Source organism: Lycium barbarum, chromosome 6 (genome assembly GCF_019175385.1).
Source record: "Lycium barbarum isolate Lr01 chromosome 6, ASM1917538v2, whole genome shotgun sequence".
NCBI classification, from domain to species: domain Eukaryota; kingdom Viridiplantae; phylum Streptophyta; class Magnoliopsida; order Solanales; family Solanaceae; genus Lycium; species Lycium barbarum.
In genome coordinates this window covers 132041214-132068733 of record NC_083342.1, presented here as the reverse complement: position 1 = coordinate 132068733, position 27520 = coordinate 132041214, and the positions used below count along the sequence as shown (strand labels likewise).

General features: G+C 31.5%; 3 protein-coding genes and 1 pseudogene across 3 annotated transcripts; all 4 read right to left on the bottom strand.

The window, feature by feature from the left end:
- Positions 1-1051: 1051 nt before the first annotated feature.
- Positions 1052-3020, bottom strand: LOC132599076 (probable carboxylesterase 12; annotated as a pseudogene).
- A 1447-nt stretch (positions 3021-4467) lies between these two features.
- LOC132599075 (probable carboxylesterase 12) lies at positions 4468-5673 on the bottom strand. The gene has a single exon (XM_060312302.1). The coding sequence runs from the start codon at positions 5467-5469 to the stop codon at positions 4552-4554; it is 918 nt and encodes a 305-aa protein (XP_060168285.1). The 5' UTR covers positions 5470-5673; the 3' UTR covers positions 4468-4551.
- A 4936-nt stretch (positions 5674-10609) lies between these two features.
- LOC132599074 (probable carboxylesterase 13) lies at positions 10610-12049 on the bottom strand. The gene has a single exon (XM_060312300.1). The coding sequence runs from the start codon at positions 11723-11725 to the stop codon at positions 10775-10777; it is 951 nt and encodes a 316-aa protein (XP_060168283.1). The 5' UTR covers positions 11726-12049; the 3' UTR covers positions 10610-10774.
- A 3370-nt stretch (positions 12050-15419) lies between these two features.
- On the bottom strand, positions 15420-16751 carry LOC132599073 (probable carboxylesterase 1). The gene has a single exon (XM_060312299.1). It carries the CDS (start codon positions 16597-16599, stop codon positions 15682-15684), a length of 918 nt encoding a protein of 305 aa, XP_060168282.1. The 5' UTR covers positions 16600-16751; the 3' UTR covers positions 15420-15681.
- Between the last annotated feature and the right edge of the window lie 10769 nt (positions 16752-27520).

Below are 27520 nucleotides of genomic sequence, written 5' to 3'. Positions count from 1 at the left end.
TTTTAATATTAGTTGTTGTTTAATATATATGGGGCCCACAATTTTTTTTTGCCTGATTCTGTTAATATGGGGTGCATTTGTTTTCCCACGAGTTTGGATGTGGTGGGTTTCACTTTTTTTTTTTAATACTGGTTGGTGTTTAATATGGGCCCCACATTTTTTTTTTAACATTGTTTGTTTTTTTAATATGAGATTCACTTTTTTTTAATATTGCTTGATTTTGTTAATATAAGTTCCACTTTTTTTTTTTTTTTTAATACTGGTTGGTGTTTAATATGGGGCCCATAATTTTTTTTAAATATTAGTTGTTGTTTAATATATATGGGGTCCACAATTTTTTTTTTTTTACAATTTTGTCTTTGGATGTGGTGGGTTTCACTTTTTTTTTTTAATACTGGTTGATGTTTAATATGGGCCCACAATTTTTTTTTTAACATTGGTTTTTTTTTTAAATATGGGATTCACTTTTTTTTTAATATTGCTTGATTTTGTTAATATGGGGTCCACGTTTTTTTTTCCGTGAGTTTGGATGTGATGGGTTCCACTTTTTCTTTTTATAATACTGGTTGGTGTTTAATATAGGGCCCACAATTTTTTTAAAATATTAGTTGTTGTTTAATATATATGGGATCCACAATTTTTATTTTTATTTTTAATATGGGATTCACTTTTTTTTTTTAATATTGCTTGATTTTGTTAATATGGAATCTACTTTTTTTTTCCCGTAAGTTTGGATGTGGTGCGTTCCACTTTTTTTTTTTTTTAATAATACTGGTTGGTGTTTAATATGAGCCCACAATTTATTTTTTAAATATTAATTGTTGTTTAATATATATGGGATCTATAATTTTTTTTTTAGAACCTGTTTAATATGGGGCTCAAATTTTTCTTTTCTGTATGGGGCCCATCAACGGACGACGAAAAAGGACCCCAACTCGTGCTTCTATATAGTAATAAAATAATAATAATATTTCTCATTACTGAACTTACTATGATGGCGTTAATAGAATTGGCACGATAAGATCATGCCCAATTCATTGCCAATCAGAGATTCTGCTAAGTTCTTCTTTTATTGCATTTCCAGATAAAGTGAAACATAATGCTTCCCTGAAGTGAACACCCATGCACAAACGAATCCAACATCGACTTATTTGATCAAAAAAAGAAAAGGGAAACAACTGAATTAATAGTACAGAAGTTCTACACAGCAAGAATTCAGCTTGATTGCTGAAAGAAATCGGCCAGCCATTTCATCAAGTCCTTAGCATTCTCACAAGTTGGCTTAACCAAATGGAAAACATGCTCTTCCCCTTCTGATTCCTTAATCTCCACTTGGCCTTTCCATCCACATTTCTTTAGCGCCTCATAGTATGTCCACCCTCTGTCTCTGATAAAATCCTTTCCTCCACAGTGCATATCAGAATCTTAGAGCAAGCAAGCTTCGATAACAAACTCGGATGAGCTGCTGGATTGATTCTCGGGTCATCCGCGTTGGGATTTTCGGGGCAACAATACAACCAAATTCTACCAGGCTCATTGTTCCCGAAAAAGGGTTGAATTAATGCCATTCCAACAATCCTTAAGTCATCTCCAAGTTTATCGTCATCTACACTTGCTCGCATCATCATGTTATGAGCAATATTGGCTCCAGCACTATCACCTGGCAAAATCAACACACATATTTAGTTACAAACTCATTCAACCTGCTCAAATTTTAAACATGTTGAATTATTGGCCATTGCTAACTTAACCCATCAAGTTGAACCCGAAATAAACTTCAAAATTATTGGGTGAAAACGAGTCAAAATAGTGTAGCCAGATGGATCAAAGTGCAACTTACATCCCAATATACATAATCAAATATGAAGATTGCAAATTATGTACACATGAAAGAACTTAAACAAGTAAGAAAAATATAGTATTAGTTTTCATTTTTTCTGTAGCTCAGCTAATATAGTTATTACCTCATAAAGTCAGCTTTCAATTCCAATTTCAACAAAGAAATGACTTTATGAGATAATAACCTTTCAATTCCAAACTTTCTGAGATAATAACTAGTACTTAGTTGAGTGATCACCAAATTAAATCCTGTCAAAAGGCATAAAAAAGAATGAATATTGGATCAATTTGGGTGGGTTGATTTATGTTTTGTCATTTGCCAATCCTGACCCAATCCAGTAATCGATTTTGGGTTGTGACTCATTTACTGATTTGATCCATTTTCATTCTGTTCAATTTGACCCAACCCGAGCCTCCCATTTACCTGACAAGAAAACTCGGGAGAAATCAGCATGACTTTTCAGTCACGGTTCAGTTCCTTGTTCGCCATTGGCATGCTGAGAGACCCATTTCATGACAGCCCAAGAATCATCATAACACGCAGGAATTTTGTGTTCTGGGGCTAATCTATACTCAACCGACACGGCAAGTACATTGGTTTCTGCAGCTACTGAGTGAAGATAACTATCATAGTAAGTCGAAAACGCTGATTCAATCGCAAATCCACCTCCATGAAAGTACACAAGTAGTGGAAATTTCCGGTCGTTTTGGGTGATTTTAGGAAGGTAAAGGCGTACAATTACGTTGTTTTCCGGTACGATAACGACATCTTTGGATCGAACACCTGTGACTGGATTGTCGGAAGGAGGGACAAAGTCATGTTTTCTGAACTTTTCGATACGACCATCTTTGTAGACCCGAAAAAACATTGGTACCTCATATTCAATTTCGGATGATGACACTGAATCCATTGTTTGATTGAAGTTCTAGCAGTGAAGATGGAGATGGAGTAATGAGATGTGATGTTGGGATTTGAAGGGGACAAAAAATGGACGGTGAAATTGATAATAGGCGTGTTTGGCTTTATTGGGAAGATTTCTAGAAGAGATAATTGGCGTGGTCTACCTGCACAGTGTATCCTCCGCAATATCTTCGTCATAGCCGCAAAGGCCATAACTTAATTTTCTAGAATTCGGTAATGCAAAGAATCCACGACCAAAACACCATAACACGTAAATTCTAATTACTGCTTGTTTTATTTATTTTACTAATTAAAGAAATGGTCCACCATGTTACGGGCAATGTATCAGTCTTTGGGATCTGCCAAATATTATTGAACTATATATATATATATATAGTAGAAGAGTCAGTGATCCGACAGGATCGACATGTTACTCCGGATAAAAAATAAAAAAAAAGGTCGATTTAGCTATTTGCACACCCATTAAGAAATTATTCACTCCAAGAAAAAATATACAAATTGACTAAATTATTTCTAATTAAATAAACATTGAGATTTAATCAGATAACACTTAATAGGGGCAAATTTGAAAAGAAAAGATTAATTATTTCTTGATTTAATAAGTTGATACTTTTTTGACCCAAAAAAAAAAAGCCAAGTGAACACCTTTTTTAATCCGGAGGGAGTAGCATTTTAAGATTAAAATTCATTTTGAGGGCATCTTAGTCATTTCATGATAAGTCATGCATGCAATCAATGAGCTTTTACTGAATAGCACAATCGGTCCTCTATGATGTAATAATATTCTACGTGGACCACCTACATTGCCACCAGCGTGCAAATTCACTTTTGTTCTCTTTTCTTTTATGGAATCAATTATCGTTTATAAATATTAAGGTAAGCTCTTTAATTTTGTTTTATTTGAAAGAAAATTTTCAGAGGCAACATATAATTAATATTTACTTAAACATTTGGTTATTGTAAAAAATTAATAGAATAATAAAAATTGTGTTAATAAATATTTAAAAAGCTTTTATATCCATAATAAAAGTTCAAATAACTTACATATTTAAAGTGCAGGAAAATTATTATTAATTGTCGGTATATATTATTGAGTAACTAGTGTTCATTTCTTATTAATAAGTTTTGAATGATACATGTTTCAAAATATTTTTCTCCATTTTAATCAAATGTGTGAAAAATAAATACATAAAAGCTTCTTATTTGTAATTTTAATTTACTTTTAAATAATTATATTTTAATATACTTAATTTCAGATATACCTCATGGTGAGCTGTGTGGGTATAATTTTCATTGGTATAGGGGGCATAGGTTTTTGATTTTAAAATATAAGGAATGTATCCAAATATAAGGGCACCAGTAGAGGAAGGTCCTTTCCAAACCCCACTCGTGGATTACACTATTGTTGCATTAACTTATCTAGAAATTTATGTATGTTATAAAGCCACTACGACGTGTAAGTACTGTGACTTAATCATCAAAGATAACAAAGGCAATCGCAGCCCTTTGTATAAAGCCAAAGAGATCCTAACACTAGAATGGTTTGGCAGTACCTATGGTTGTTTCCTTTATAGATGTATCAGTAATGGGCTACAAGCCTACAACTAGGTTTAGGTGCCGATGGCAGTTGTTGAAGACAGCTTAACATGAATTTTCTCTTGATTGGATACATTGTATTAAGTTGGACACTTTCAATTTTCTCTTGATTCCAAAAACTAAAACAGATAATTTATTGAAATGAAAACAAGAAGTAATTTTGATCATAACCTGATCTGTTACAATATTTTTCATCAGGGTTGATTAAAGAACTCGACCAATCGTTTCATCAAGGAGCCAGCGTTCTCACAAGTTGGTTTATTCAAATGGAAGACATGTTCCTCCCCTTCAGCCTCCATGATTTCCAACTCACCTTTCCATCCACTTTTTTCCAAAGCCTCGTAATAAGTTCTGCCTCTATCTCTTAAAAAATCTTTCTCCGCTGTAAAAACTTGAATTCTTTTGCAAACAAGACTTCGTAACAAACTCGGATGAGCTGCAGGGTTTAGCCTTGGATCATCACAACCCGAGCTTTCTGGAGAAATATATGTCCATAACAAATCAGGCTCATTGTTACCAAAAAATGGATGGATTAAAACCATTCCAACAATCTTCACACCATCGCCAAGTGGATTTTCTTTAGCACTTGCACGAACCATCATGTCATGAGCAATATTGGCACCGGCACTGTCACCGGCTAAGAACACTCTAGAGTAATCTGCGTGAAATTTGATCCATGGCTCATGGATGACACCAATACTAGTAATCCATTTCAAGACAGTCCATGTGTCATCATAACAAACAGGAAGTGGATGTTCAGGGGCTAGTCTATAATCGATAGATACGACAACCAAATTGGCTTCAGCTACCAGAGAGTGAAGGTAATTATCATAAGTGGTTGAAAATGCTGATTCTACTGCAAAGCCACCGCCATGGATGTATACAAGAAGGGGAAATTTATGATTTTTTTCAATGATTTGAGGAAGATAAAGACGGGCTGATACGTTGTTTTCGGGTGAAACCACGACGTCCTTGGACTGGACGCCAGTATTAGGATTGTTGGACGGTGGGACACAGACTTGTTTATTTGTTCTTTCGACTCTGCCATCTTTGTAGACTCGAAAGAAAGGAGGAAAATTGAAAGATACTTCATCTGCTGAGACTTGATCCATACTTGAATTTCTGAGGGTTGAAGTTTGTTGATGGTGAGGGTAAAAAGAGTTAAATTGCCAGTTCCAAAGGCCAATTACTAGTTCTAGTTCTAGGATAATTGGAGAGATCTCGCTAATAGGATAACCGACAGGCAACAAGTATTAGTGCTGGGGAAAAAGTAGGAAAGAAATGAACAATGCTTCCGTTTGGGCATGAGAATTTTTCCCTATTTTTTTTTCTTTTATTTGAGAATTAAGCCGTGAAAATTCCAAATACAACTTGAAGTTATATTTAAAATTTTAAAAATTCTTTTCACCTTTTTTTTTCCATTTTTTTCAATTTCAATATATTCAAACAATGAAATATTTTTTATGAAAAGTATAACCAAACACAACTCCATCTTCAACTCGAAATTTAAAATAAAAATAAAAATAAAAAAATACTATTTGCTTTTCATAGCAAATGCCTACTACTCCTTATATCCAATTTATATGATATCACTCGTGGGAGGTACAAAATAAAATATTTTGTTACATAATTATAGGTTTTTCATCAAAGTAAAATACCTTTGTTTTGTCACTTAAAAGTCACAACCTTATCACTTTTATAATAAATAAATTGTCACAATAGTCAAAGAATAAATCTTGGTTATCCTTTTCCATTTTTTTAAACAAATGACCATACAAAATAGATTCTTTTTTTTAAATCACTTATTTTGTATGTTCTATCAATAAAAAATTTGAAATCAAGATTTTTTTTTAATTAATTTTCACTATATAGCTGCCATTAATGCTATCATTATGTTGTTCTGTCTACATCACATTCTTTGGGATGCGGCTCCTCAAATCCTACTAACGCTGAATACTTTGTGCATCGGCTGCACTTTTATATATTGTTAGTATATATATTAAGAATAACCTCAAGATTCATATTTTCCAAGAGAATTAAGAGGCAAATATAAATTCTAAAATGAATCAAACTGAAGGTTATGGTACCAAAACGAGTAATTTGCCTACATATTCTGGCATAATTCATTTCACCCTTAAAGATATATGAAGAAACTTCAGGCACTTCATTCTTCCATTTTAGCATGGTAGAATGGTCTTGCGTCGTATCTTTTTTGGCCTTCGACCAATTCAAAGATAAATATATATTGCTTGTCTATAATAAGAGAATGAGCAAGGCCAACAAGGGTTGTTGCAGAGTAATAAGTACTCTTTCATCCTTAATAAGAGGTCGAATTCGAGTTCCCTTAGCTATGGAGTCATTTTTGTTAGGGAGTGCTTTACCCCCAATGTGAGACTTTTCGGTGCGAATCCGAATTTAATTAGGCCCCAATGAGAGTCGGACACCGCGTGAAAAATAAAAATAAAGAAGGTAAGAGAACGGGCAAGATACTGCACCTTATATACTAATCATCACTTTTCATATTTAAAAGTTGGGTATATACATAACAGGATTTGAGCTGGATCCTAAATAAATTTAATATTAATTTTTAAAAAATAGTTTCTCGTAAAAATTTACGATTATCATGTCATTAGATAGGTATCAGAATTGTATTTCTGACTAAAATGATCATTAAAGTTAACTAGGCAAAGTTAGATAGCTTTTGAAAGACGAAACAAAAATAAGCGCCGTTGATGGTCAATTACTATTCAGACTATCGACTCCAGCTGAAATGGAGTAAATTTTTTTATTTGAATGGAGTAAATATTTCACCACCTACCACTCAAAACTAATCTTTTCCACACATGAATGCCATAGGTGTTTATTTATTGCACTAGTTGCATGAGGCCCGGGCTTACTCGAGATAGAAAAATAGTACGCTCTTCGTTTCAATTTATATGAAGATGTTACTATTTCGGGTGTTCTTTGATTATAATTTTCTCAAATTTTTTCAAAATATTTTGAATCATTAGTTATGTGGACTTGTAGTTTTAGAATATATAAATTTTATTTAAAATTATTTAAAGAGTCTATACTCAAATTCATGGTCAAAATTAAGTGGATTGATCCTCGTACTCTAAACACCTTCGTGTAAATTTATCCTTTTTATTCGGTCAACTCCATGCCAATTCAATATATTTACCCAATCAGCTTATTTAGTTTTGATTTTGATTTTGTTATTGAAAATTAGTCTTTTCCAAATTAATTTTTTGAACAATAATTACACAAAAAAGTTGTCATGGAAGTTTACGTTATCCCCAATTAGCTGTGGGATGTTGAGTTGATTTCTTTTACGGCCTTGGACAATCCTTACCTCATGAACTATTTTTAAATTTGTCATTGAGTTAGACTCAAAGATTTATTTTTTATAATATGGTATCAATGCCTCCATCTCAATTCTTAATTAATTCGATGCTGGGAACACTTTAATTGACACGCTTACGTGCGGTAGTGTTAAGTTGTCTGACATCGATTATGATATCTGAAATTAATTTCTTTATATGTTGTTGGTCAATCCTCTCTCCATGAATTAAGATTCAGGATACATTTATTAACAAATACCTATTAGTTTCAAAATTTTCTCTAGAACCATTGGTATTGTAATATATTATTAGTCGGCAATACCAAAAAATAATAGAAAAGGGAATAAAATCAAGTGTTGGATAGAGTATATGTGAGGATCATGAACGATGATACAAGTTATTTATTGTGATTATTTTCGTAATATTGAGATCATGAATCTTGGAGATCTACAATAAAATTAAATATTTAATTATTGATCATCTAATATTAGGTTATTAGGTGTTTCAATCACGTTTTAAGTTTGAGATCGAAAATCAATACATTACTTGAGTATATTTTTAAGTGTTGATCATAATATAAAGACACATAATTCAATTATTTTTCTACCGCATAATTAATTTAATAATTTAACACACCTCTTAAGAAATTAACTCACCTCTAAAAAGTAAAAAGTATTTTTACTGAATTACACTTAATTAAATGGTATATATTTAGTATAATTTTTTTATTATGTAAAATTTCACTTATCAAAATAAGAGTAAATTTGAAATAAGAATATTAATATCTTCTTGATTATATAAAAAATTATTCATTTTACACTAAATGTAAAAACTAAAACGATCATATAATATGATCTGGATAAATAATCTAAAGAGGAGCAAGAGGAGATCGTTAAATAATTACACTACACATCAATTATAAAAGCCCAATGGGCTCCATAAAATGAATGAAGGAAAAGATGATGATATACAGAAAATCCCCATTGCAGCAACCACGTGTGATTAAAGGGCCCACCCTAAATCTATAAGTTGGTATAACTTTACACGTGTCACTCCTTCATTGTGAGATGTAAGGGATCAAAATGACAAAAATAGCTCCGTGAGGACCACAAAAAACTCACATTCCCTCTTGTATACGGTTATAATTATAATATAATGTAGTTATTGATATGTACCAAGTACAATATTGTTTATCAACTACTCCTCCATAAATGTCAATATATCATTTATCACTACCCAGACGCGTAGCACCAGGTCACCGTCAATCTTTATTGACATGTTCAGCGGTTTCTGGCTTTCTTCTTGCGCTCTTTACTTTTCAAATGCTGTGCAGGACAATAATCTCATGATACCATAAAATAACTCGAAGCATGCTTAAACTCTATAATTACGTAAAAATTAACCATCGTGTAAAAATATACTACATTAATACTTTTCATTGAAGAAAAATATTTTATTAATACACTCGATGAATCTCTATAATATTTTTTATTCTCTCTTATTTTCACTTATTATGAAAATCGCTAGCAGCACCCTTATTTATAATAGTATGAAACCGACTTTAACTCAAAATAGGAAAACATATTCCTATATTAATTTGATTATAAATCCTAACTAGACATGAATTAAAATACCAAATCCTAATCAATTTTGATTTCCTACAATTTTGAATTATTATTTCCAACATTCTCCCGTAATTCAAAATTACATATCTAATTCTTGATCCACTTGTCATCATCTTCCAATTGTTGAAGCACTTGTTTCCAATCCATCAATTATTGAAGCACTTTCTCTTCAACCGTCACTCACCATCTTCCAATTTATTGAAGCATTTTCTCTTCAACTTTCACAATCGTTGGAACACTTTCTCTCTAACATTCCAATTTGTTGATACACTTTCTCACCAACCTTCAATTGTTGAAGCACTTTTTCTTCAACTTTCACAATCGTTAGAGCACTTTCTCTCCAACATTCCAATTTTGTTGATGCACTTTCTCACCAATCTTCAATTGTGGAATCACTTTCTCTTCAACCTTCACAATCGTTAGAGCACTTTCTCTCCAACATTCTAATTTTGTTGATGCACTTTTTCAGCAACCTTCAATTGTTGAAGCACTTTCTCTTCAACCTTCACAATCGCTTGAGCACTTTTTCTCCAACATTCCAATTTGTTGATGTACTTTCTCACCAACCTTCAATTGTTGAAGCACTTTCTCTTCAACTTTCACAATCGTTGGAGCACTTTCTCTCCAACATTCCAATTTTATTGATTCACTTTCTCACCAACCTTCAATTGTTGAAGCACTTTCTCTTCGACCTTCACAATCGTTAAAGCACTTTTTCTCCAACATTCCAATTTATTTTTTTTAACCCACTTCTCCAGCGTTTAGAGAAGACAATTTTTTCCTCTTGTGCAAATTTGTTTGCACCTCTTGAAACCTGTAATATTTTTTTTTTTCCAATCATTCTCAGCATGATTATTACTCATGCCTATATTATTGGCCGGCGTTTGCCAACATCATCATCATTGGCCAAACAGGCGACATATGTGTGTTATAGCCGCCCGCCGGCAGCGAAAGTTTTGTAATTTTCTACTAGGATCGTAGAAGCTCTGACACCAATTTATTTGAAAGGTGATATTTTATTAATAGACTCTATGAATCTCTACAATATCTCTTATTCTCTCTTGTTTTCACTTATTATGAAAATCGCTAGCAACATCCTTATTTATAATAGTATGAAACCTACTTTAACTCAAAATAGGAAAACCTATTCCTATATTAATTTGACTATAAATACTAATTAAATATGAATTAAAATATCAAATCCTAACCAATTTTAATTTTTTACAATTTTAAATTATTATTTCCAATAACATACAAGCAGACACATATATTTAGGGCATGTTCCATGGATTCAACTGAACTCATTACCATCGGCTTGAATTATGTATACATATGCAGAAAGCCAGAAACATCAATTATAAAAGGATTACAAATATGATTAAACTGATTCTACATTTGCTAACTCTAAATCCTGAATTCTATCAGATAGCCAAGAATTAATTACTATAGCATTAGACCAAGAACTCGACCAGCGATTTCATCAAGACCTTGGCTTTCTCAGAAGTTTGGTTAAACAAATGAAAAACATGCCCCTCTCCTTCTATCTCCTTTATCCCCACTTGACCTTTCCACCCGCTTTTCTTCATCGTCTCGTAATAAGTCCAAGCCCTGTCTCTCAAAAAATCTTTGCCTGCGGTACAAACTAAAATCTTGGAGCAATTCAACTTCGACAGCATCATCGGATGAGCTGCCGGATTGAATCTTGGATCATCAATCCCATTACTTTTTGGGCATAAATATGTGAAAAGTCCATCAGGCTTACCGTTACCAAAGTAGGGATCAATCAATGCCATTCCCACTAGAGAAGGGAGAAAATGACTTTCCTCACTTGCACGAACCATCATGTTATGAGCAATATTAGCCCCAGCGCTATCACCAGCCAAGAAAACTCGCGAAAAATTGGCATGTTCTTTGAGCCATGGCTCTTTCCCTTGAGCAGCCCAATTCATGACAGCCCATGAATCATCGTAACATGATGGGATTGGATGCTCTGGGGCTAGTCTATAATCAATTGATACTGCAACTACATTAGCTGCAGCAGTTAGCCTGTGGAGGTAACTATCATATGTGGGAGAAAATGCTGACTGAGTACAGAAGCCGCCACCGTGGACGTAGAAAAGCAGAGGAAATTTTTGGTTTTTTTCACTGATTTTGGGAAGGTAAAGTCGGGCTGATACGTTTTGTTCTGGCAAAATTGTAACGTCTTTGGATTGGACTCCGGTTTTGGGATTGTTTGATGGAGGGACAAACTTGATCTCTTGAAACCTGTGGACAGTTCCATCAGCATCAACTTCAAAAAATGGATAAAAGTTATGGGCTATCCCTGCAAGGGTTGAGTTCATACATAGGCAGATAATCAGAAGTAATAAAGGAAAATGAAGATGAGTGAAGTGTAGTGTCATATTGAGGGAGTTAAGAAAGGAGACTAATAATGAATGGGTCTAGAGACTGCAGTAAAGATTATATAGAACTTGTTTGTAACCCAAAGGAGGATTAACGGTTAAGAGTGTATGTGTGTGAGGGCATGATAGCGTGGCAGATTGGTGCCGGGATAGACTAACGAGGTGTTCCCATTGACCTACACAAATTGTAAGTTAAATTAAATTTGGTGGTGTGACATGCCATGCGTAATTGGAGTAGTGAGTACTGGTACTCTTCCAGTTTCATTTTATGCACAGCAAGATATTTTATCGAGCAGAGTTTTAAGAAAAAAAAAAATCAATAACAATAACATATCCAGTGTATTAGTAGTATCATTTATTATTAAGTATTAGTAGAATTTATGATATTAAGTATGCGAAGACATTTCTGTGATCACGGGCGGAGCTAGTGCTGTGTGAGACTCTGACCAAGACACGGAAGACGCCTCCCTGTTTGGGTTGCCACTTGCCAATCTTCTTCTGCGTGACTTTCGTTACTCTGCACTGAATTTGGGGTATTTTTTATTAGAAATTGGAGTAAATTGCAAATCTTCATCTTAGAAGATTTGTTCAGGATAGTAAGGATTCCTCTTAATAGTAATTCTTACAAATTGTTGTTTGTATCTTTTTCTGTAACGCTGTTCAACTGAAAAATACGTTAAGATTTCTAGGATATTCTCATCATTAATGTTACGTCCAACTACTTCACGTGTTTCTTACACCGATGAATTAGCATGTTTTCATTAAATCAAAGGTCATGAATTCAAAGATACGAAATCTAACTGACTCTCAGAAGCGGTCCTTACGGAAAATTTTATTTCTATATAGTGTCTTAGTTTTGTTTGTTTCGTTATTTTTTCCTTCTCTTGGACTATTCTTTCTATTTGTCACGTCATATAGTGTCTTAAGCTTTTTTTTTTTTTCTCTCTCTTGGACCATTTTTCAATCTGATACATCATATGGTGTCTTAATTTTGTTTGTTTCTACTCTTTTTTCCTTCTTAGACTAATCTTTCTATCAGACACATCACCGGTCAGTCGGTCACCTGCTTATGGGCTCGAAAATGTGGAGAAGAATTGGCAAGTCTTGCAGCAATATTTATTGTATCAGCTCTCTCCAAACCGCGTGATTTACGAGAATGACTTTAAATGTGTTGAACTTTTGACATGACTTATCTTATGAGCAAAATTTTAGGCTTAACAAATTTTGATTGACTATTGATCTAGAAAATTTGCGCATGAAGTAGGGTCTAAAAATTTAAGACCACTCATTTTTAAGATCAGTTTAATTTCATGCTCTAAACACTAATTAATCAAGAGTTCATGTCATATAACTTAAACTCAATTAGTCAAGCAGTCTGCTTGAACTCAAAACGGAAAAGGAGAAAACAGGAAAAGAAAGGATAAAAGATACGGAAGGTTTATAATACAGGAGATTAAAATCTCTTCAACCGGAATACTTCCTATCACACCCTTGATGTGTTAGAACTTAGAATGAATGTTTCAATTAATTTTGAAACAGTTCATCTGATAAAAGCTCTTGATTTTTAATTCAAATTGCTATTATTTTACGAGAAAAGAAGAACTATTTATAGGATAGAAGTTCTTGTACGAAAATTCATTTAGTAATAGTTATCAATAGGTTCATAAATTTAACAAATAAAAATGTCTCTTTCAAGAACCTAAAACGTAAAAGACTAAATGAAAAATGTATCTTCAAGTTAAAAAGCAATCCACAAACACTTTTTCCTTGAAGGCATTGATCAAAAGGTGAAATTATGGATTCAAAAGAGCAACATTCTTAAATGCTACTTGTTGTGTGGCTTAGTTGAATCCCTAAGATAGAGTTGTCCTTTGTTCTTCCGTTTGCTCATGGGAGAGACTCCAACTATCTTCAAATTTAAATTCATTTGGTTTTGAAAATCAAGAGCTTTATCAGATGAACTATTTCAATATTAATTGAAACATTAATTCTAAGTTCTAACATGATGGATTTTTTTCCTAAATCCAGCAAACTCCAATCTGATGGTTGAAAAAAAAGGACAGCTCGGTGCACAAAACATCTCTTGCTAGTAAGACCTGGGGTAAGATCTTATTTCAAGGGGTGTGATGTAGTCTACCCTAACACAAATATTGGTGGCTGTTTCTCAACCCGTGACCTATGGGAAGAAAATGCTGAACCAATTATTACTCATATTAATGATATATGTAGTACACAAGAAAAATTGTGGCAAGATTTTGCCAGAGCAGCTTTGGGAAGGATTATTGCTGTTTGGTGAAAGTTCAGGTACGCTTTCCAGGGATCTAGATATGGCGGATTTTACAAAGCAGCTTCGGGAAATATAAATGGATGGGTTGAGAAGCCTAATGAAGGCACACACGATAGGGTGTTTTACATCAAACCAATTTAACTTATTATGGTTAAATAATTTAATGTAGTGAAAATATGTACTCCATTAATCATGATTGAGTGATAGAAATGTACGTACAAACATATGTCATACATCTATTTGTTTGGAGTGAATACTTAGTGGCTTACTGCATATAAGTTTTGTTTTAGATAACTCTTATTTCTCACTTAATCCCAAAATAAACTAGTAGTATTTAAACCAGCCTCAACGACAGATCATTCATTAATAATCCTCTTAAATCACTTTTACTTTCATTTATGAATTCTAGCAGAATTATAATCCCCCATAATCCAAAATTAATACATTTTCGAGTAGCGTCAATAATCATTACTGTGCTGTCAAACTCAGCATACAATCTCATCCTCCTAGAATCAATTTTAAAGATTGTATCATTATACACATTTGAAGGGAGGCAAATAAATGTTTATATTTATTTAGTTTTTGTAACGTAACAAAAACAAAAAAGAGTACTCGGATAGGTAGGAGCAGAGAGGTTGGTAAAGAGATCACCAACTTGCTGGGTCAGAATTTGAAGAATCTAGACTTGGAACAACAATACAACCAGAGTGACATTGACGAGTTGTCCCGAAATTTATGTGTATAGTTTCGTCACTTTCGTGTCATTCAATTCTCTAGCTAATCTTTTGCCTCATAGGTCATGGCATGACGCTCCCGTCCTTTTTCTGAAGAAATGAAATCTCTTGAGTCTTGTTTTCTTACAATTTGAAAAGAAGAAAATAACCTTCTCAGACCTCTTATGTGTTAAAATGAAAAACTCTTATAAAAAGACCATAAAACTAAAAACATTTACTTTCCGAAATATGTCATCTATTCTACCCTTCTAAAAAAGAACTACTATGAACTATACATAGGATTCTGGGTTTAGATTTTATTGGAGCTCAAATTTGGAACCACAAGAAAAAAAGGTAATGCGTGTTGTTACTTTAACCACAAGAGCAAGTTCAGTTACTCGTACGAACATGTCGAAAAATTCGTTTGTCTGCCCCGTCCTTTTTTAGTGGAATTGACTCCCGAAAAAAAAAATGCCACACTTACTTTGGGACAAGGGTGTAATAATTTTCCATTTTAAGGACTCTATATTTAATAGATTTTGCATAGAACATGATATCCGTTAAACTTTAAAGAACTCGTTTTTATAATCTCGCGATTAGCTCTCGAAGAAGAGAAGTATATTGTACGTTGCACTAAAATCTAATCCCCAGGACAGCATACAACTACGAAGCACACTATAAAGACTATTAGGCATATCAAATGTAACTACATCACATAAATATAAATACTTTATAACAATGATGTCTGGGCCCGCCAACTTCGATGCATCTAGATATTCCACTTGTAATCACATCACATAAACATAAGCAAAGCTTGTCCAAGTGAACTACTTTTAGGATTTTTGGTCTTAAATCTACTACTAGAGCTCAAAATTCAAATCACAAGAACCACAAAATAAAGACTGATGCTCATATAAGCATGTTATTTAAAAGGGCAAGATAACCCTAAACCAAACCTAGTACTCTTGCTTCAAGAAATCAACTAGTTTATCCATAAGCGCAACAGCTTTCTCAGCCAAAGGATTGTAAAAATGGAAACAATGTCCTTCCCCTTTCGTTTCCATTAACTCCACATCACCATTCCACTCACTCTTCTTCAATCCTTCATAATAATTCATCGTCCCTTTTTTCAGAAGATCTTTCTCAGCCACCAAAAACAAAACCTTCATACACGCCATAGATTTTAACCTCGGATCTATCAATGGATTTACCCTCGGATCCTCCAAACTTCCACCACTTGTCGGACACAAAACCTCGTACAACGAATCATTTTCTATCCCAAAATATGGATGAACCAAAAAAAGGCCCAAAATTTTAACTTTTGAATCAAGATCAGTACTAACCCCTGCTCTAATAGCAACATCATTAGCAATATTCGCTCCAGCACTTTCTCCACCAATAAACACTTTGCTAAAATCAGCATAATCATTTAGCCAAGAATCCGGGCCATGTCCATTAACATGTGAAAGCACCCATTGAAAAGCTTCCCAAGAATCTTCATATGTAGCGGGAAAAGGGTTTTCTGGACAAAGTCTATAATCAACTGAAACAGCAATAAAATTAGTCTTTTCAACTAAAGAACTGATAAAATTATGGAATACAGGGGAACGAGCTGATCCAATACAGAAAGCACCGCCATGAATGTAAATTATAACGGGGATTTTCTGTTTGGGATCGGTAATCTTGGGGAGAAATACACGTACAGAAACCCCTGTTTCTGGTTGAATTACAACATCTTTGGATTGAACAGGGGCTTGTGGATCGTCACAAAGTGGAGCATTTTCTGATGGACGGAATCTATTGATGCTGTTATCTTTGTAGATGATGAAATAAGGGGTCATATCAACTGCTATTTCTTTGGTGTTGGTAGCCATTGGAGTTTGAGAATTGCGTAACAGAGATGTGAATTGTAAAGTATGAGTAGGATGTATGTAGATAGAAAATTATTAATGGTGGGACGTAGCTATAAATAGGTTGAATTGACGAATCTTCGATTTCTACGTGGAGGGGAAAATAAGAAATTTCTACGGTGGGTGAACCGTAAACCGTTACGTTCCACTTAGGAAATGCCTCCGCAGTGGACTTAATTAGGAAAAGGTTTAATAATGTTAAGGAGAATATTAGTAATAATCACTAAATTCCATTATGGGACTCACTCGAACAACAAATTTTAAATTAAACAAAGAAACAAAATTTAACTGACTATAACATAACAATGCAAATAATTTTGGGTTCAAATTTAATTCCCGGGATTTACTGACTAAAAAAATGCAAATAATTTTGGGTTCAAATTTAACTCCCCTAATTCCCATGATTTTGATTTTTGAAATAAAGGAAGATTCAAGCCTAGAAGCTAATTATTCAATGATTAGATAGTAGAAATCAATAATTAAATCAATAAAATCCAATTGAAAAAGAGATTTATAATCAACAACCTAGGGTTCATAAACTCATTATCCCCAAATAGCTCATTAACTACCATGGATTCCATTCTTAACCATAAATTATTCCGATTGAACACTTTAACACAAATAAATTCTTTTATTAAACACATTCGAATTAAAAATTTGAAGAAAAAAATTACAAGTGTTTTTAAAGTCTCATTACGTAAACAAGTTAATTACTTAAAATATGTCATCTCCTTTAAGGATACACATTAGCCTCAGTTAGTTATAAAATTTTATGCATATTTCAATTAATGTTAATGTGTATAATCAAAAGAGGAGATATATTTATGAGTCGGAAGATATAATAGAAATATTACTTATGTGCTCAGGTGTTCAATTAAAATATGTTATAGTTTGAGTGTCCAACTGAAGTTTAATGAAAAATTTATGAAATTATCATATCCAATTCCATTATGGGACTCACTCGAACAAGAAAATTTTAAATTAAAAAGGGGGACAAAGAAACTAAATTTAACTCCCGTAATTTACTGACTATAGAAAGGCAAATAGTTGTGGGTTCAAATTTAACTCCCGTAATTTACTGGCTATAAAAAGGCAAACAATTTTGAGTTCAAATTTGATTCCCCTAATTTACCGGCTATAAAATTGTAAAGAATAGCATTGAGTACCTTTTTCTGGTTTGACATAATTCGCGTACTGTCAATTTAGTATTTGACAGAAGATTAAACTTTCAAAATAGTACAACTTTCCTTCTCTTGCTCTTCTTTCAAACCATGACATAATATCTGAAAAGGGGTTAACCTAACTTGCAAGGTATGACTTAATCTTCTAGAAACGCAGTCAAAAAGCTAAAAGCTAAAAGCAAAAAGAGACAAAAAGTAAAACCAAAAAAACAGTAACTGCTAAAATTATTGGCCAAACCCATCGTCCATCATAGACACATGTGGTCTTACGATTTTTTTTACTTGAACACCTTAAATAAATTTTGTTTCATTTAGATATTTGAAATAGAATTCAATTGTGCCATTTAAATACTTTTTGCTGATTTGACAACTTGCGTGATTTGTACACCAAACTGGCACGTGAAAAGCCCAAAACCAGATTTTTTTTTTTAATTCTTTTTATTTCCTTTTTTTTTTTTTCTATCTCTTCTCTATTTAGCAAACCTTCCATCATTGTTATCTTGTTCACTAGAAAAAAATCAAGTCCGCCACCACCCTCTCTCTCCCTAATCGTTTATACGACAAGAAAGATGATTTTTCTTTGGATAAATCTATTTAATAAATAAAAGAAAAATAAAATTCCCAAAAAGATTAAAAAAAAAAAACACTTGCCATTAATGGAGTCTTTAAAAAGCTTGAAGTTTCAAAATGGGTTAATTGATTTGATGAAAATTTTGAGAATTTAATGTTGGATTATCTTTGGGTCTTTGTGGGAAAACTTTAGCTGAAGTTATAACAAATTTGGAGGAGTTTCTCTTGAAATTAGGATTAAAATTGTGGTTGTAGCAACAACATAAAGATGGTGAGGAACACCAAGAACAACTATTCATTTCAGAATTTTCAATGTGTCATTTTTTTCTTTTTCTTTTTGTTAATAATGTGTCTTTTTCTGATTGGGTGTAAATCAAGTTTTTCTTTTTCTTTTTTAGAGTATTACTTTTAATTTGTTATTAAATGTTTTTAGAAAGTTTTTTTTTTAATTAAAAAAGACACATGCCCTCATTTTATTCGTCATTTGCCACGTCAGGAGCGAGTGTATTGCACACACTTTGTAAATTTGGCTAATTCAGCGAAAAATGTCTAAATGGCACAGTCGGACCCTACCTCAGGTGTCTAAATGAAACAAAGTTTAGTTGAGGTATTTAAGTGAAAGAACCGGACGATCACATGGCATCATTAAATGATATTATTGGATGGTTCTGCTTTAGGTTTTTTTTTTTTTTTTTTTTTTTTTTGACATTTATTCTAATCCATAAAGAAAAGTGCTCTAAACAGCGAACCACACTCTAATCCATAAACAACGAAAAACTTTAATTTATCTCGTTGGCGGAGCCAAATTTTGTACTAGTATAAGTTTTACTAGACACAAAATAAATATTTTCATAAACAATCAAAGAAAGTCTAATACCACTCATTAGGGGTGTATATGGACCGGATTGATTCAGATTTTCAAATATCAAACTAAATTAACAAAAGTCAGATTTTTCAACTTAGGGTGTTTTCCGATAAAGGCTTCATATAAAAAATCAAATATTTCTTTAGTCCTAGTAAGATATAACTATCTAATTAAGGTGTTTCTTAAGAAAATAACACAAAATGTGAGATGAATGATGACATTGTACTTCCTCCGTTCTATCATATGTGATGTTTTTAGCTTATGCACACTCCTTAAGAAAGTGTTCACTCCTAGAAAATTAGGAGTGTTTTTATTAACTTACCCCTAATTAAATGCCTAAAAAAAAACGTAATGATTCTTGATTATGTAAATAAGAGTAGTTTTGGAAGAATAAGATCAATTAGTTTTGGAAGAATAAGATCAATTTCTTCTTAAAATCATAAAGCACCATTTATTTTGAAACAAAATGAAAAGTCTAAAAAACCACTTATTATAGAACGGAAGGAGTACTAAATATTCAACAAACATAATGAAAATGATCATAATAAAAAACTACTAAGTTATGCTAAAATAAGTATTAATTACATGACTGTATTAAGTTATGTATTTTGACTATCTAAACCAATGCAAAACTAAGAATAGATGCCCAATATTATTGTTATTCATAGTGTTATAATTGAATTTCTTTTGTTAGCATTAGTATTGATTTGATTTTAATTCGGGCTTAATTTGAGTTACTAACATCTATGTGTTATAAAATATATTGGATCATTCAAAATTCTAAGACCAAGCTTGAAATAATATGTTAGAGAACAAAAACTATGAAAAAATTAAGTAATATTTTTAAATTACGTTATAAATAAATGCTTTTATGTATAAAATATTTTAAAAATTGTATACATGTAATGTTGAGTTAGTTTGATTCAGTTTGACTTTTTCTGTTAAAACCAAACTAAACTAATTATGATCAGTTTTTTTTTTCAATACCAAACCACTAATCAAGTTTTTTTTCCTCAGTCTGTCTCGAATAATCGATTTGATTCGATTTGTCGATTTTCTTTGTACACCCCTACCTCCCATCAAGGCCCATCACGAGATAGGTAGCATCTAACAATGGGCAATTTTATTCCAACATCTAAATCATAAGAGAAATTGAAGAATAAGAGAGAATTGTTAAACAAAGTTGGTTTTGTTAAGAGAGATTGAAGAATAAAAGTAGACTTCATGTTTTCATAACTATCCTTTCATAAGTAACAATGTATTCTGAAGTGATGGAAGAGAAATCGTGATTGACTTCATAACTTGGTAAGTGTAATTGATATGACAAAGGGAATTACAAGCTAATTTTATGATTAAGCCAACAATTAAGTCAATTGTTAACTAAATTTGGAGAAGCCAATTGAAGGAGCTCTTTGTTGCATTGACAGCATCGTATAACTAAATACCTCAAAAAAGTCACTCAACTACGAAGAATTATGTAGTAAAGTCATTTAACTTTATTTTGTATCAATTAAATCACTCAATTTAAAATTTTTCTCTCGTAAAATCACTTAATTAAATTTATCATAAAAAATATGTCATGACAAAATAAATTAAGTTTTTATGTCATGTAGACATGGACCCCACAAATAATACAAAATTAAAGATGCCAAGTTCCCCTTTAATTAATTAACAATATTATCCCATTAGTATTTATAATCTTATGATTTCACAAACTTCACACATCCCATTACCCCAATTTAATTTGGTATTCCAGACCAAACACAATGTTTGATTGTTGTGACTAAAGTTTTAAGGTTAAGTTTTGCGCAGTGTATTAATTTTTCGATCATCAAGTTAAGTTGACCTACAATAACATGTAGCTTCATTATAAATTTATATTGTAACCCGAAAAATAGAGTAATAAGTTGCTACTATTGATTGAATTGAACTGATGGCGTAAATGTTTTTATGCTATCAATGTACTTTGAGTATTGAAACTTCTAATGCAGCTTATGACAAAGCAAAAGATAATAAAGAAAATGACGTCCAATTGCCAGCACATTGCATTTTATGCATCATTATCAGAAGAAGCAGTAGCAAAATCTAAAAATATCATAATTACCTAGAATGGAATTCTTATTTTTTTTTGCAGGTGTTAGAGTTGGTATCATAGTTCACTCACTAGTGACAGGGATTTCATCGGCCGTAAGATATGAGTTTTCCTTAATTTATTTTATTTATGGGTCCATGTTTCCATAACATAAAAAAAAAAATTATTTTGTCATGTCAAAAAAATTTATGATAAATTTGATTAAGTGATTTTAGAAGTAAAAAATCCTAAATTGAGTGATTTTATTAATACTACAAAATAAAGTTGAATGAGTTTACTATATAATTTCTTATAATTAAATGACCTTTTGAGATATTTATTCAGTATTTCTTATCCTTTCAGTTGAAGTGCTTCTCTTCAATCTTTCGTTTTGGTTTTCCAGTGAGATGATTTTTTTTAGTTATTTGGCGAAATTGCCAAACTCCATTCTCTTTAGAGCGCGTTTGGATTAGCTGAAAAAAGAGTGGCTTTTAAGCATAAGTGCTTAAAGTACTGAAAGTTATTTTATAAATAAGCAGTTACGTATTTGGATAAAAGTGTTGAAGTTGAAAATAAATTGTTGAAAGGAAAAGATGATAGTTTAGGGTTTTTAGTAGCGAGGGTAATATTGGAATTAGAAGGATGTATAAGGGATAAAAGAGTAAAATCGTTGGTCAAACCAAAATGTCTTTTAAGCCAAAAATAAAAAAGTTGGGTTCCCCAACTTCTTATTTTTGACTTATTTTAAGCACTTTTTAACTTATTTTAAACACTTTTTAACTTATTTTAAGCACTTTTCTGTTTAGCCAAACATCCAAAAAAATTAAAAATGGCTTATAAGCTTGTTTTACCAGCTTATAAGCCAATCCAAACGGGCTTTTAGTCTCCCCCATCTAAACTCTAAAGCAGAGCTAATGAACATGTAGTATTAAATAGATCCTTCACTTTTCCCTTAAGCAACATCATCATATATATACTTTGACGACCGAGGCCTAAGTGGTCGTTTGGTACGTAGGCAAAATTATCCCAGGATTATAATTCTCCTGGGATAAGATGGGATATCCATCTTTAAGTTTGATATGCACTTTATACTTTGTTTGGTACAAGGTATAAATTTATCCCAGAATAAATTTATACCTTCTACTAAATATGGTAAAATATTAATCTCAAAGTTAGTGCTGGAATATCCCAGCTAATATTGTATACCAAACGACCCCAGAGAACAAGTTTGGCTTTATTATCCAGACTCTTGATAATATCACGATGAAATTAAGCTCAATTCGTAATGGGTCAAAATCATTTTCACCCCCGAACTATGCTTTAAAAATCAAACTACCCCCTCAACTTTGAACAATAGACATTCTCCCCCCCTTTTATCCTATGCAATGTCTATTTCACCCTTGTTATTTTCAATCCTCCATTAATGTAATATATTTTAATATTATATATAATATTTACTTTTTTAACATAGGTATTTATAGATTCTTCTCCAAAGTCATTAACATTATAAGTAGAATATACTTTTATTTGAATCTGTAAAGTCACTAACACTATAAGTAGAATAATACTTTTATTTGAATATGTAAATGTCACAAAATCTAATGCTATTTTTTAAGATTGTTACTTCAATATTATATGTATATATGTATGTACATGAATGTGTGTGTAGATTTAAGTTTCACTTCTCTCTTATTCTCTATTGTCTATATAAATAAACAAGTTTTGGTTGTCATTAACGAAATATTTCTTAAATTATAATTTAAAATTCATTTCCAATATAAATAAATAATTTCTAAAATATTGTCTCTATTTTTATTAATATTATTTTTATTACCTGCATTAAAATAAATCTTGTAAAGTTGTTATTACCTATTATTTTCAGTTGTATAAATAAAGATTAGAGTTTTGACAATTATTAATAAAAAATAATTTTTTAGTCTGCTAATTTATTGCATTATAGAACAACATTACTTATATACTCAATTATTATTAATCACTTTTTTTTCTTTGTCCAAATGATAATATTTATTTTTTTCATCAGAAATTTGTTACATAGATTTAAAAAAGAAAAATATCATGATTTTAAAGAAGTGGAAAAAGAAGACAAATATTGATAATGTAAGGGTAAACTAGGCATCTTAACAAGTCAACTAGGATAAAGGGGGGGAAGAATGTCTATTGTTCATAATTAAGGGAGAAGTTTGATTTTTAAAGCAAAGTTGGAGGGTGTAAATGATTTTCACCCATTCGTAATATATTACAACACTCTTACACAAAAGGAGTTTATAGAAAGTGTCAATAGATAATTCCAAATTCATATTACTAAATGCTTTCATACTCTCAATATGACCATATGGTCATTTCAAAAACACAAAATTATCCACCCAAATAACATAAAAAGACTAAGCTAATTGCATAGATATCCTAAAATCCATATTGATAATATCAAAGTGCATGAAATTATTCAAATATTCAAAATCACATTTTCAAAGTTTGGCAACCAACCAGAGGTGAATTAATATTTGAAATTTGTAGATGGATCTCATCATTGCATGTCTGCACCCTCTATTATTTTATTTTTTTGATAAGTGGTGTAGCCGCTAGTTATTTGGGGTGATTGGCACGCACTTAGTATAAACATGTCTTTATTTTTTTAAAATCTATATGTAGTTCAAGTAGAAAATAATGGTAAGGATTTAGTAGCTCAGTTGGTTGTCTACTTGAACTTTCATCTTGTTGGTAAGGATTTGAATTTTCACGTTAATATCTCCTTCCCCATTTTCCTCCCTATGTAATATTTTGTTTTTTCTGAAGTACAAAACAATTGGTGCAAATGTATCCACCTTTAATTTGAAGCTCTTTCATTGATGCAATTAAGAAGACATTATTATTTATTCATGGTATCATACAATAATATATAATAATATATATATATATATATATATATATATATATAAAAAAAAAAAAAATCACGAAGAAAATCTTCGTAGTGTTTGAATTTGAAATGATGTTGGTAGAATATAATGTAGGTTTTGTTCTATTGAAAATATTAATTAAGTCGTGCTCTAATTCGTTATCATAACTAAGTGTGACACCCCCACCATATCATTACGCGATAAAACATATTTTTGTCATGTATGATGTTTACATGTGAAAGCACCTAGCATTTAATAGAATATTCTAGAGCAGTTTTTTCTTGTCAGTTGTTAGGAAGACTCCTTGGAAGTTGTTCAGAAGACTCCCTTGGAAGTTGGACTATTCTAGGCATTAGAAAATTTTAGAGTGGGTTTTACTTGTAAATATTGAGGGACTTGTGCAACAATTATTATTAACACAATAACTCCTAAGTGACTAGTATATATAGAGGATTATTCATTTGAAAATCATCAAACGAGTAATCAAGGTCTTTTCTTACTTTTAATGAAGATGGATTCATATAACGAGAAAATTTTAAAATTGGCTGAAGTTCACAAGAGAGAAAGGGAAGAAGCCTGTAAAAAAATAAAGGAACTTGAAGCGGCACTTGAACGGAAGCAAACACGAGAGGTGCAGATTGAGCAAATGAAAGAGGGACTTGGAAGTTTGGGGACCCTGTAAAAATGAACCAAGAAGTGCTAGTGGAAGTAGGAATATTTACTAGTTGGCAAGCTCTAAGTAATATTATTACTAGTTAGAATTCTCAAGTATGCAAAAACTATTATTAAAGTACTAGTTTTGTTATGTTGCCCTTCGGTTTGCTCTATCTTTGGCTATCACTACTAGTATGAAGAGTGGTTAGTCTATCTTAGAGTCCGGATCCAAAATGACTTATTTTTGCAGCCATTAGACCAAAATAGGTTGACTTTTTTTTTATACCACAATGGGTATTTCGTTGGTTAACCAACGAAATACCCACACAAGGCACTGTTCATAGCCGGATTTTTTGTTGCATTTCGCTATACTTGTAGCGAAATGCAACAATTTTTTTTTTTTTTTTTTTTGCATTTCGTGAGTTAATCAACGAAATGCAACAATTTTTTTTTTCATTTCGTGAATTAATCAACGAAATATGTGGTTTTTTTTTTTTTTGCATTTCGTAAATAAAAAAACGAAATAGGAAATTATATATTTTTTTTTTGCATTTCGTGTATTAAAAAACGAAATAGGATAAAAAAAAAATTTCGTTCATATAAAAACGAAATTGGAAAATATATATATATATATATATATTTTTTTTTTTTTTTTTTGCATTTCGTTGTTATATTTACGAAATAGTAAAAAAAAATTGTATTTCGTTTATTAAAAAACGAAATATGATTTTTTTTTTTTGTATTTTTCTATTTCGTTTATTAAAAAACGAAATATGATTTTTTTTTTTTGTATTTTTGTATTTCGTTTATATAAAAAAATAGGAAAATAATTTTATTTTCATTTCGTTTATATAAAAATGAAATAGGAATACATATATATATTACCAATGAAATAGGATAAATATATATATTTTCTTTGTATTTCATTTATATAAAAACGAAATAGGAAAATAATTATTTGTTTTCGTTTATATACCAATGAAATAGGAATACATATATATATATATATATATATATATATATATATATATATATATAACGCAGTAAAATACTGCGTTATAGAAACAGTAAAAAAAAAAAAAAAATTGGCCAACTTTATTTTTTGCAACACTTAGTGTTTTTCTCCATACCTTGACCAATCATTAGTCGTGTGTCAAGACTCCGAAACGTCAATATTTTATATAGAACCTGATATTTTTTTCTGCGTACAGTAATGTAGGCCCAATACATCAAGGATACGTAGACGTTCGGATCGTCATTTTAGGTGTTGAAAAGGTGGCCGAAGTAAGTTTTGTCTGAAAAAACTTAGTGTTTGACTGTAAGGTTATTTTAGTCAACTTTATATGTCGAGAAAATTAGTCAGCTTTATTTTCAAAAATTGAAACCACAAAAGTGAAATTGACATTCACAGCTACATTACCCCGAGATTTTTACGTTGAAATCTATTGCGTATCATCATCTTATAAGTAAATAAAACTGAAAATTTCACGCCAATTCGGGGGAAAATTGAAATTGAATGGGATAAAAGCTGTTTTTAAAAAAATTGGCTTGGCCAAACCGCCTTGCGCCAGTTTGTCCGCATAGATCTCGAAAAAATACGCAAGTTCAAAAAAAAAAAAGCGTAAAACGGACGTCCGAGCTCAAAGTTATGACCATCTAAAGTTTGACGACTTTACAACTAGTTTTTCTCCCTATATTTTTTAGAATTATATGTATATTCAAAATAAAGTTATGTCTTGACTTTACAACTATTTGTTTTTTTGTTTATTAAAAAACAAAATAAGTTTTTTTTTATTTCGTTCATCTAAAAACGAAATATGAAAATAATTTTTTTCCTATTTTTTTATATAAACGAAATACAAAAATCCAAAAACAATTATTTTCATATTTCGTTTTTTAATAAACGAAATACATTTTTTTTTTTACTATTTCGTAGATATACCAACGAAATGCAAATATATATATTTTTCAATTTCGTTTTTATATGAACGAAATTAATTTTTTTTTTCTCCTATTTCGTTTTTTAATACACGAAATGCAAAAAAAAAAAAAAAAAAAAATTGTTGCATTTCGCTACAAGTGTAGCGAAATGCAACAAAAAATCCAGCTATGAACAGTGTCTTGTGTGGGTATTTCGTTGAATAACCAACGAAATACCCATTGTGGTATAAAAAAAAAACAGCCTATTTTGATCTAATGGCGGCAAAAATAAGCCATTTTGGCTCCGGACTCGTCTATCTTATATATATATATATAAAGCTCTTTATTAAGTAATAATTAGTAATCTGGTGTTCTAACTGCGCAGTTGCTTTATCGACTCTAGTGTTCTAACTACACCGTTTCCTTAATGATTCTTAAGGATCGTTTGGTTTGAAATCACAATAGTAACATTAACAATTCAAAATATTTGTAAAAATCATAATCAAAGAAAATTTCTTCAAATAGGAACTAAGACTCACAAATTAGATTGGAGGTATTTATAAACGTATATATCAAGATTTACTGTAATGGTGGTTGATTAAAAATGTTTTTAAGGGAAAAACGAAAGTGCGCTGCCGCCCGGCCCGGTGAGATCAGATTTCTAGGACGAAGTGAAGTGATAGGAAGAGAAGACTGCTGGCAGGAAATC

Coding starts and splice junctions, on each gene's coding strand:
- LOC132599073 (XM_060312299.1), bottom strand. CDS start 16,599: ATGGCTACCAACACCAAAGAAATAGCAGTTGATATGACCCCTTATTTC.
- LOC132599075 (XM_060312302.1), bottom strand. CDS start 5,469: ATGGATCAAGTCTCAGCAGATGAAGTATCTTTCAATTTTCCTCCTTTC.
- LOC132599074 (XM_060312300.1), bottom strand. CDS start 11,725: ATGACACTACACTTCACTCATCTTCATTTTCCTTTATTACTTCTGATT.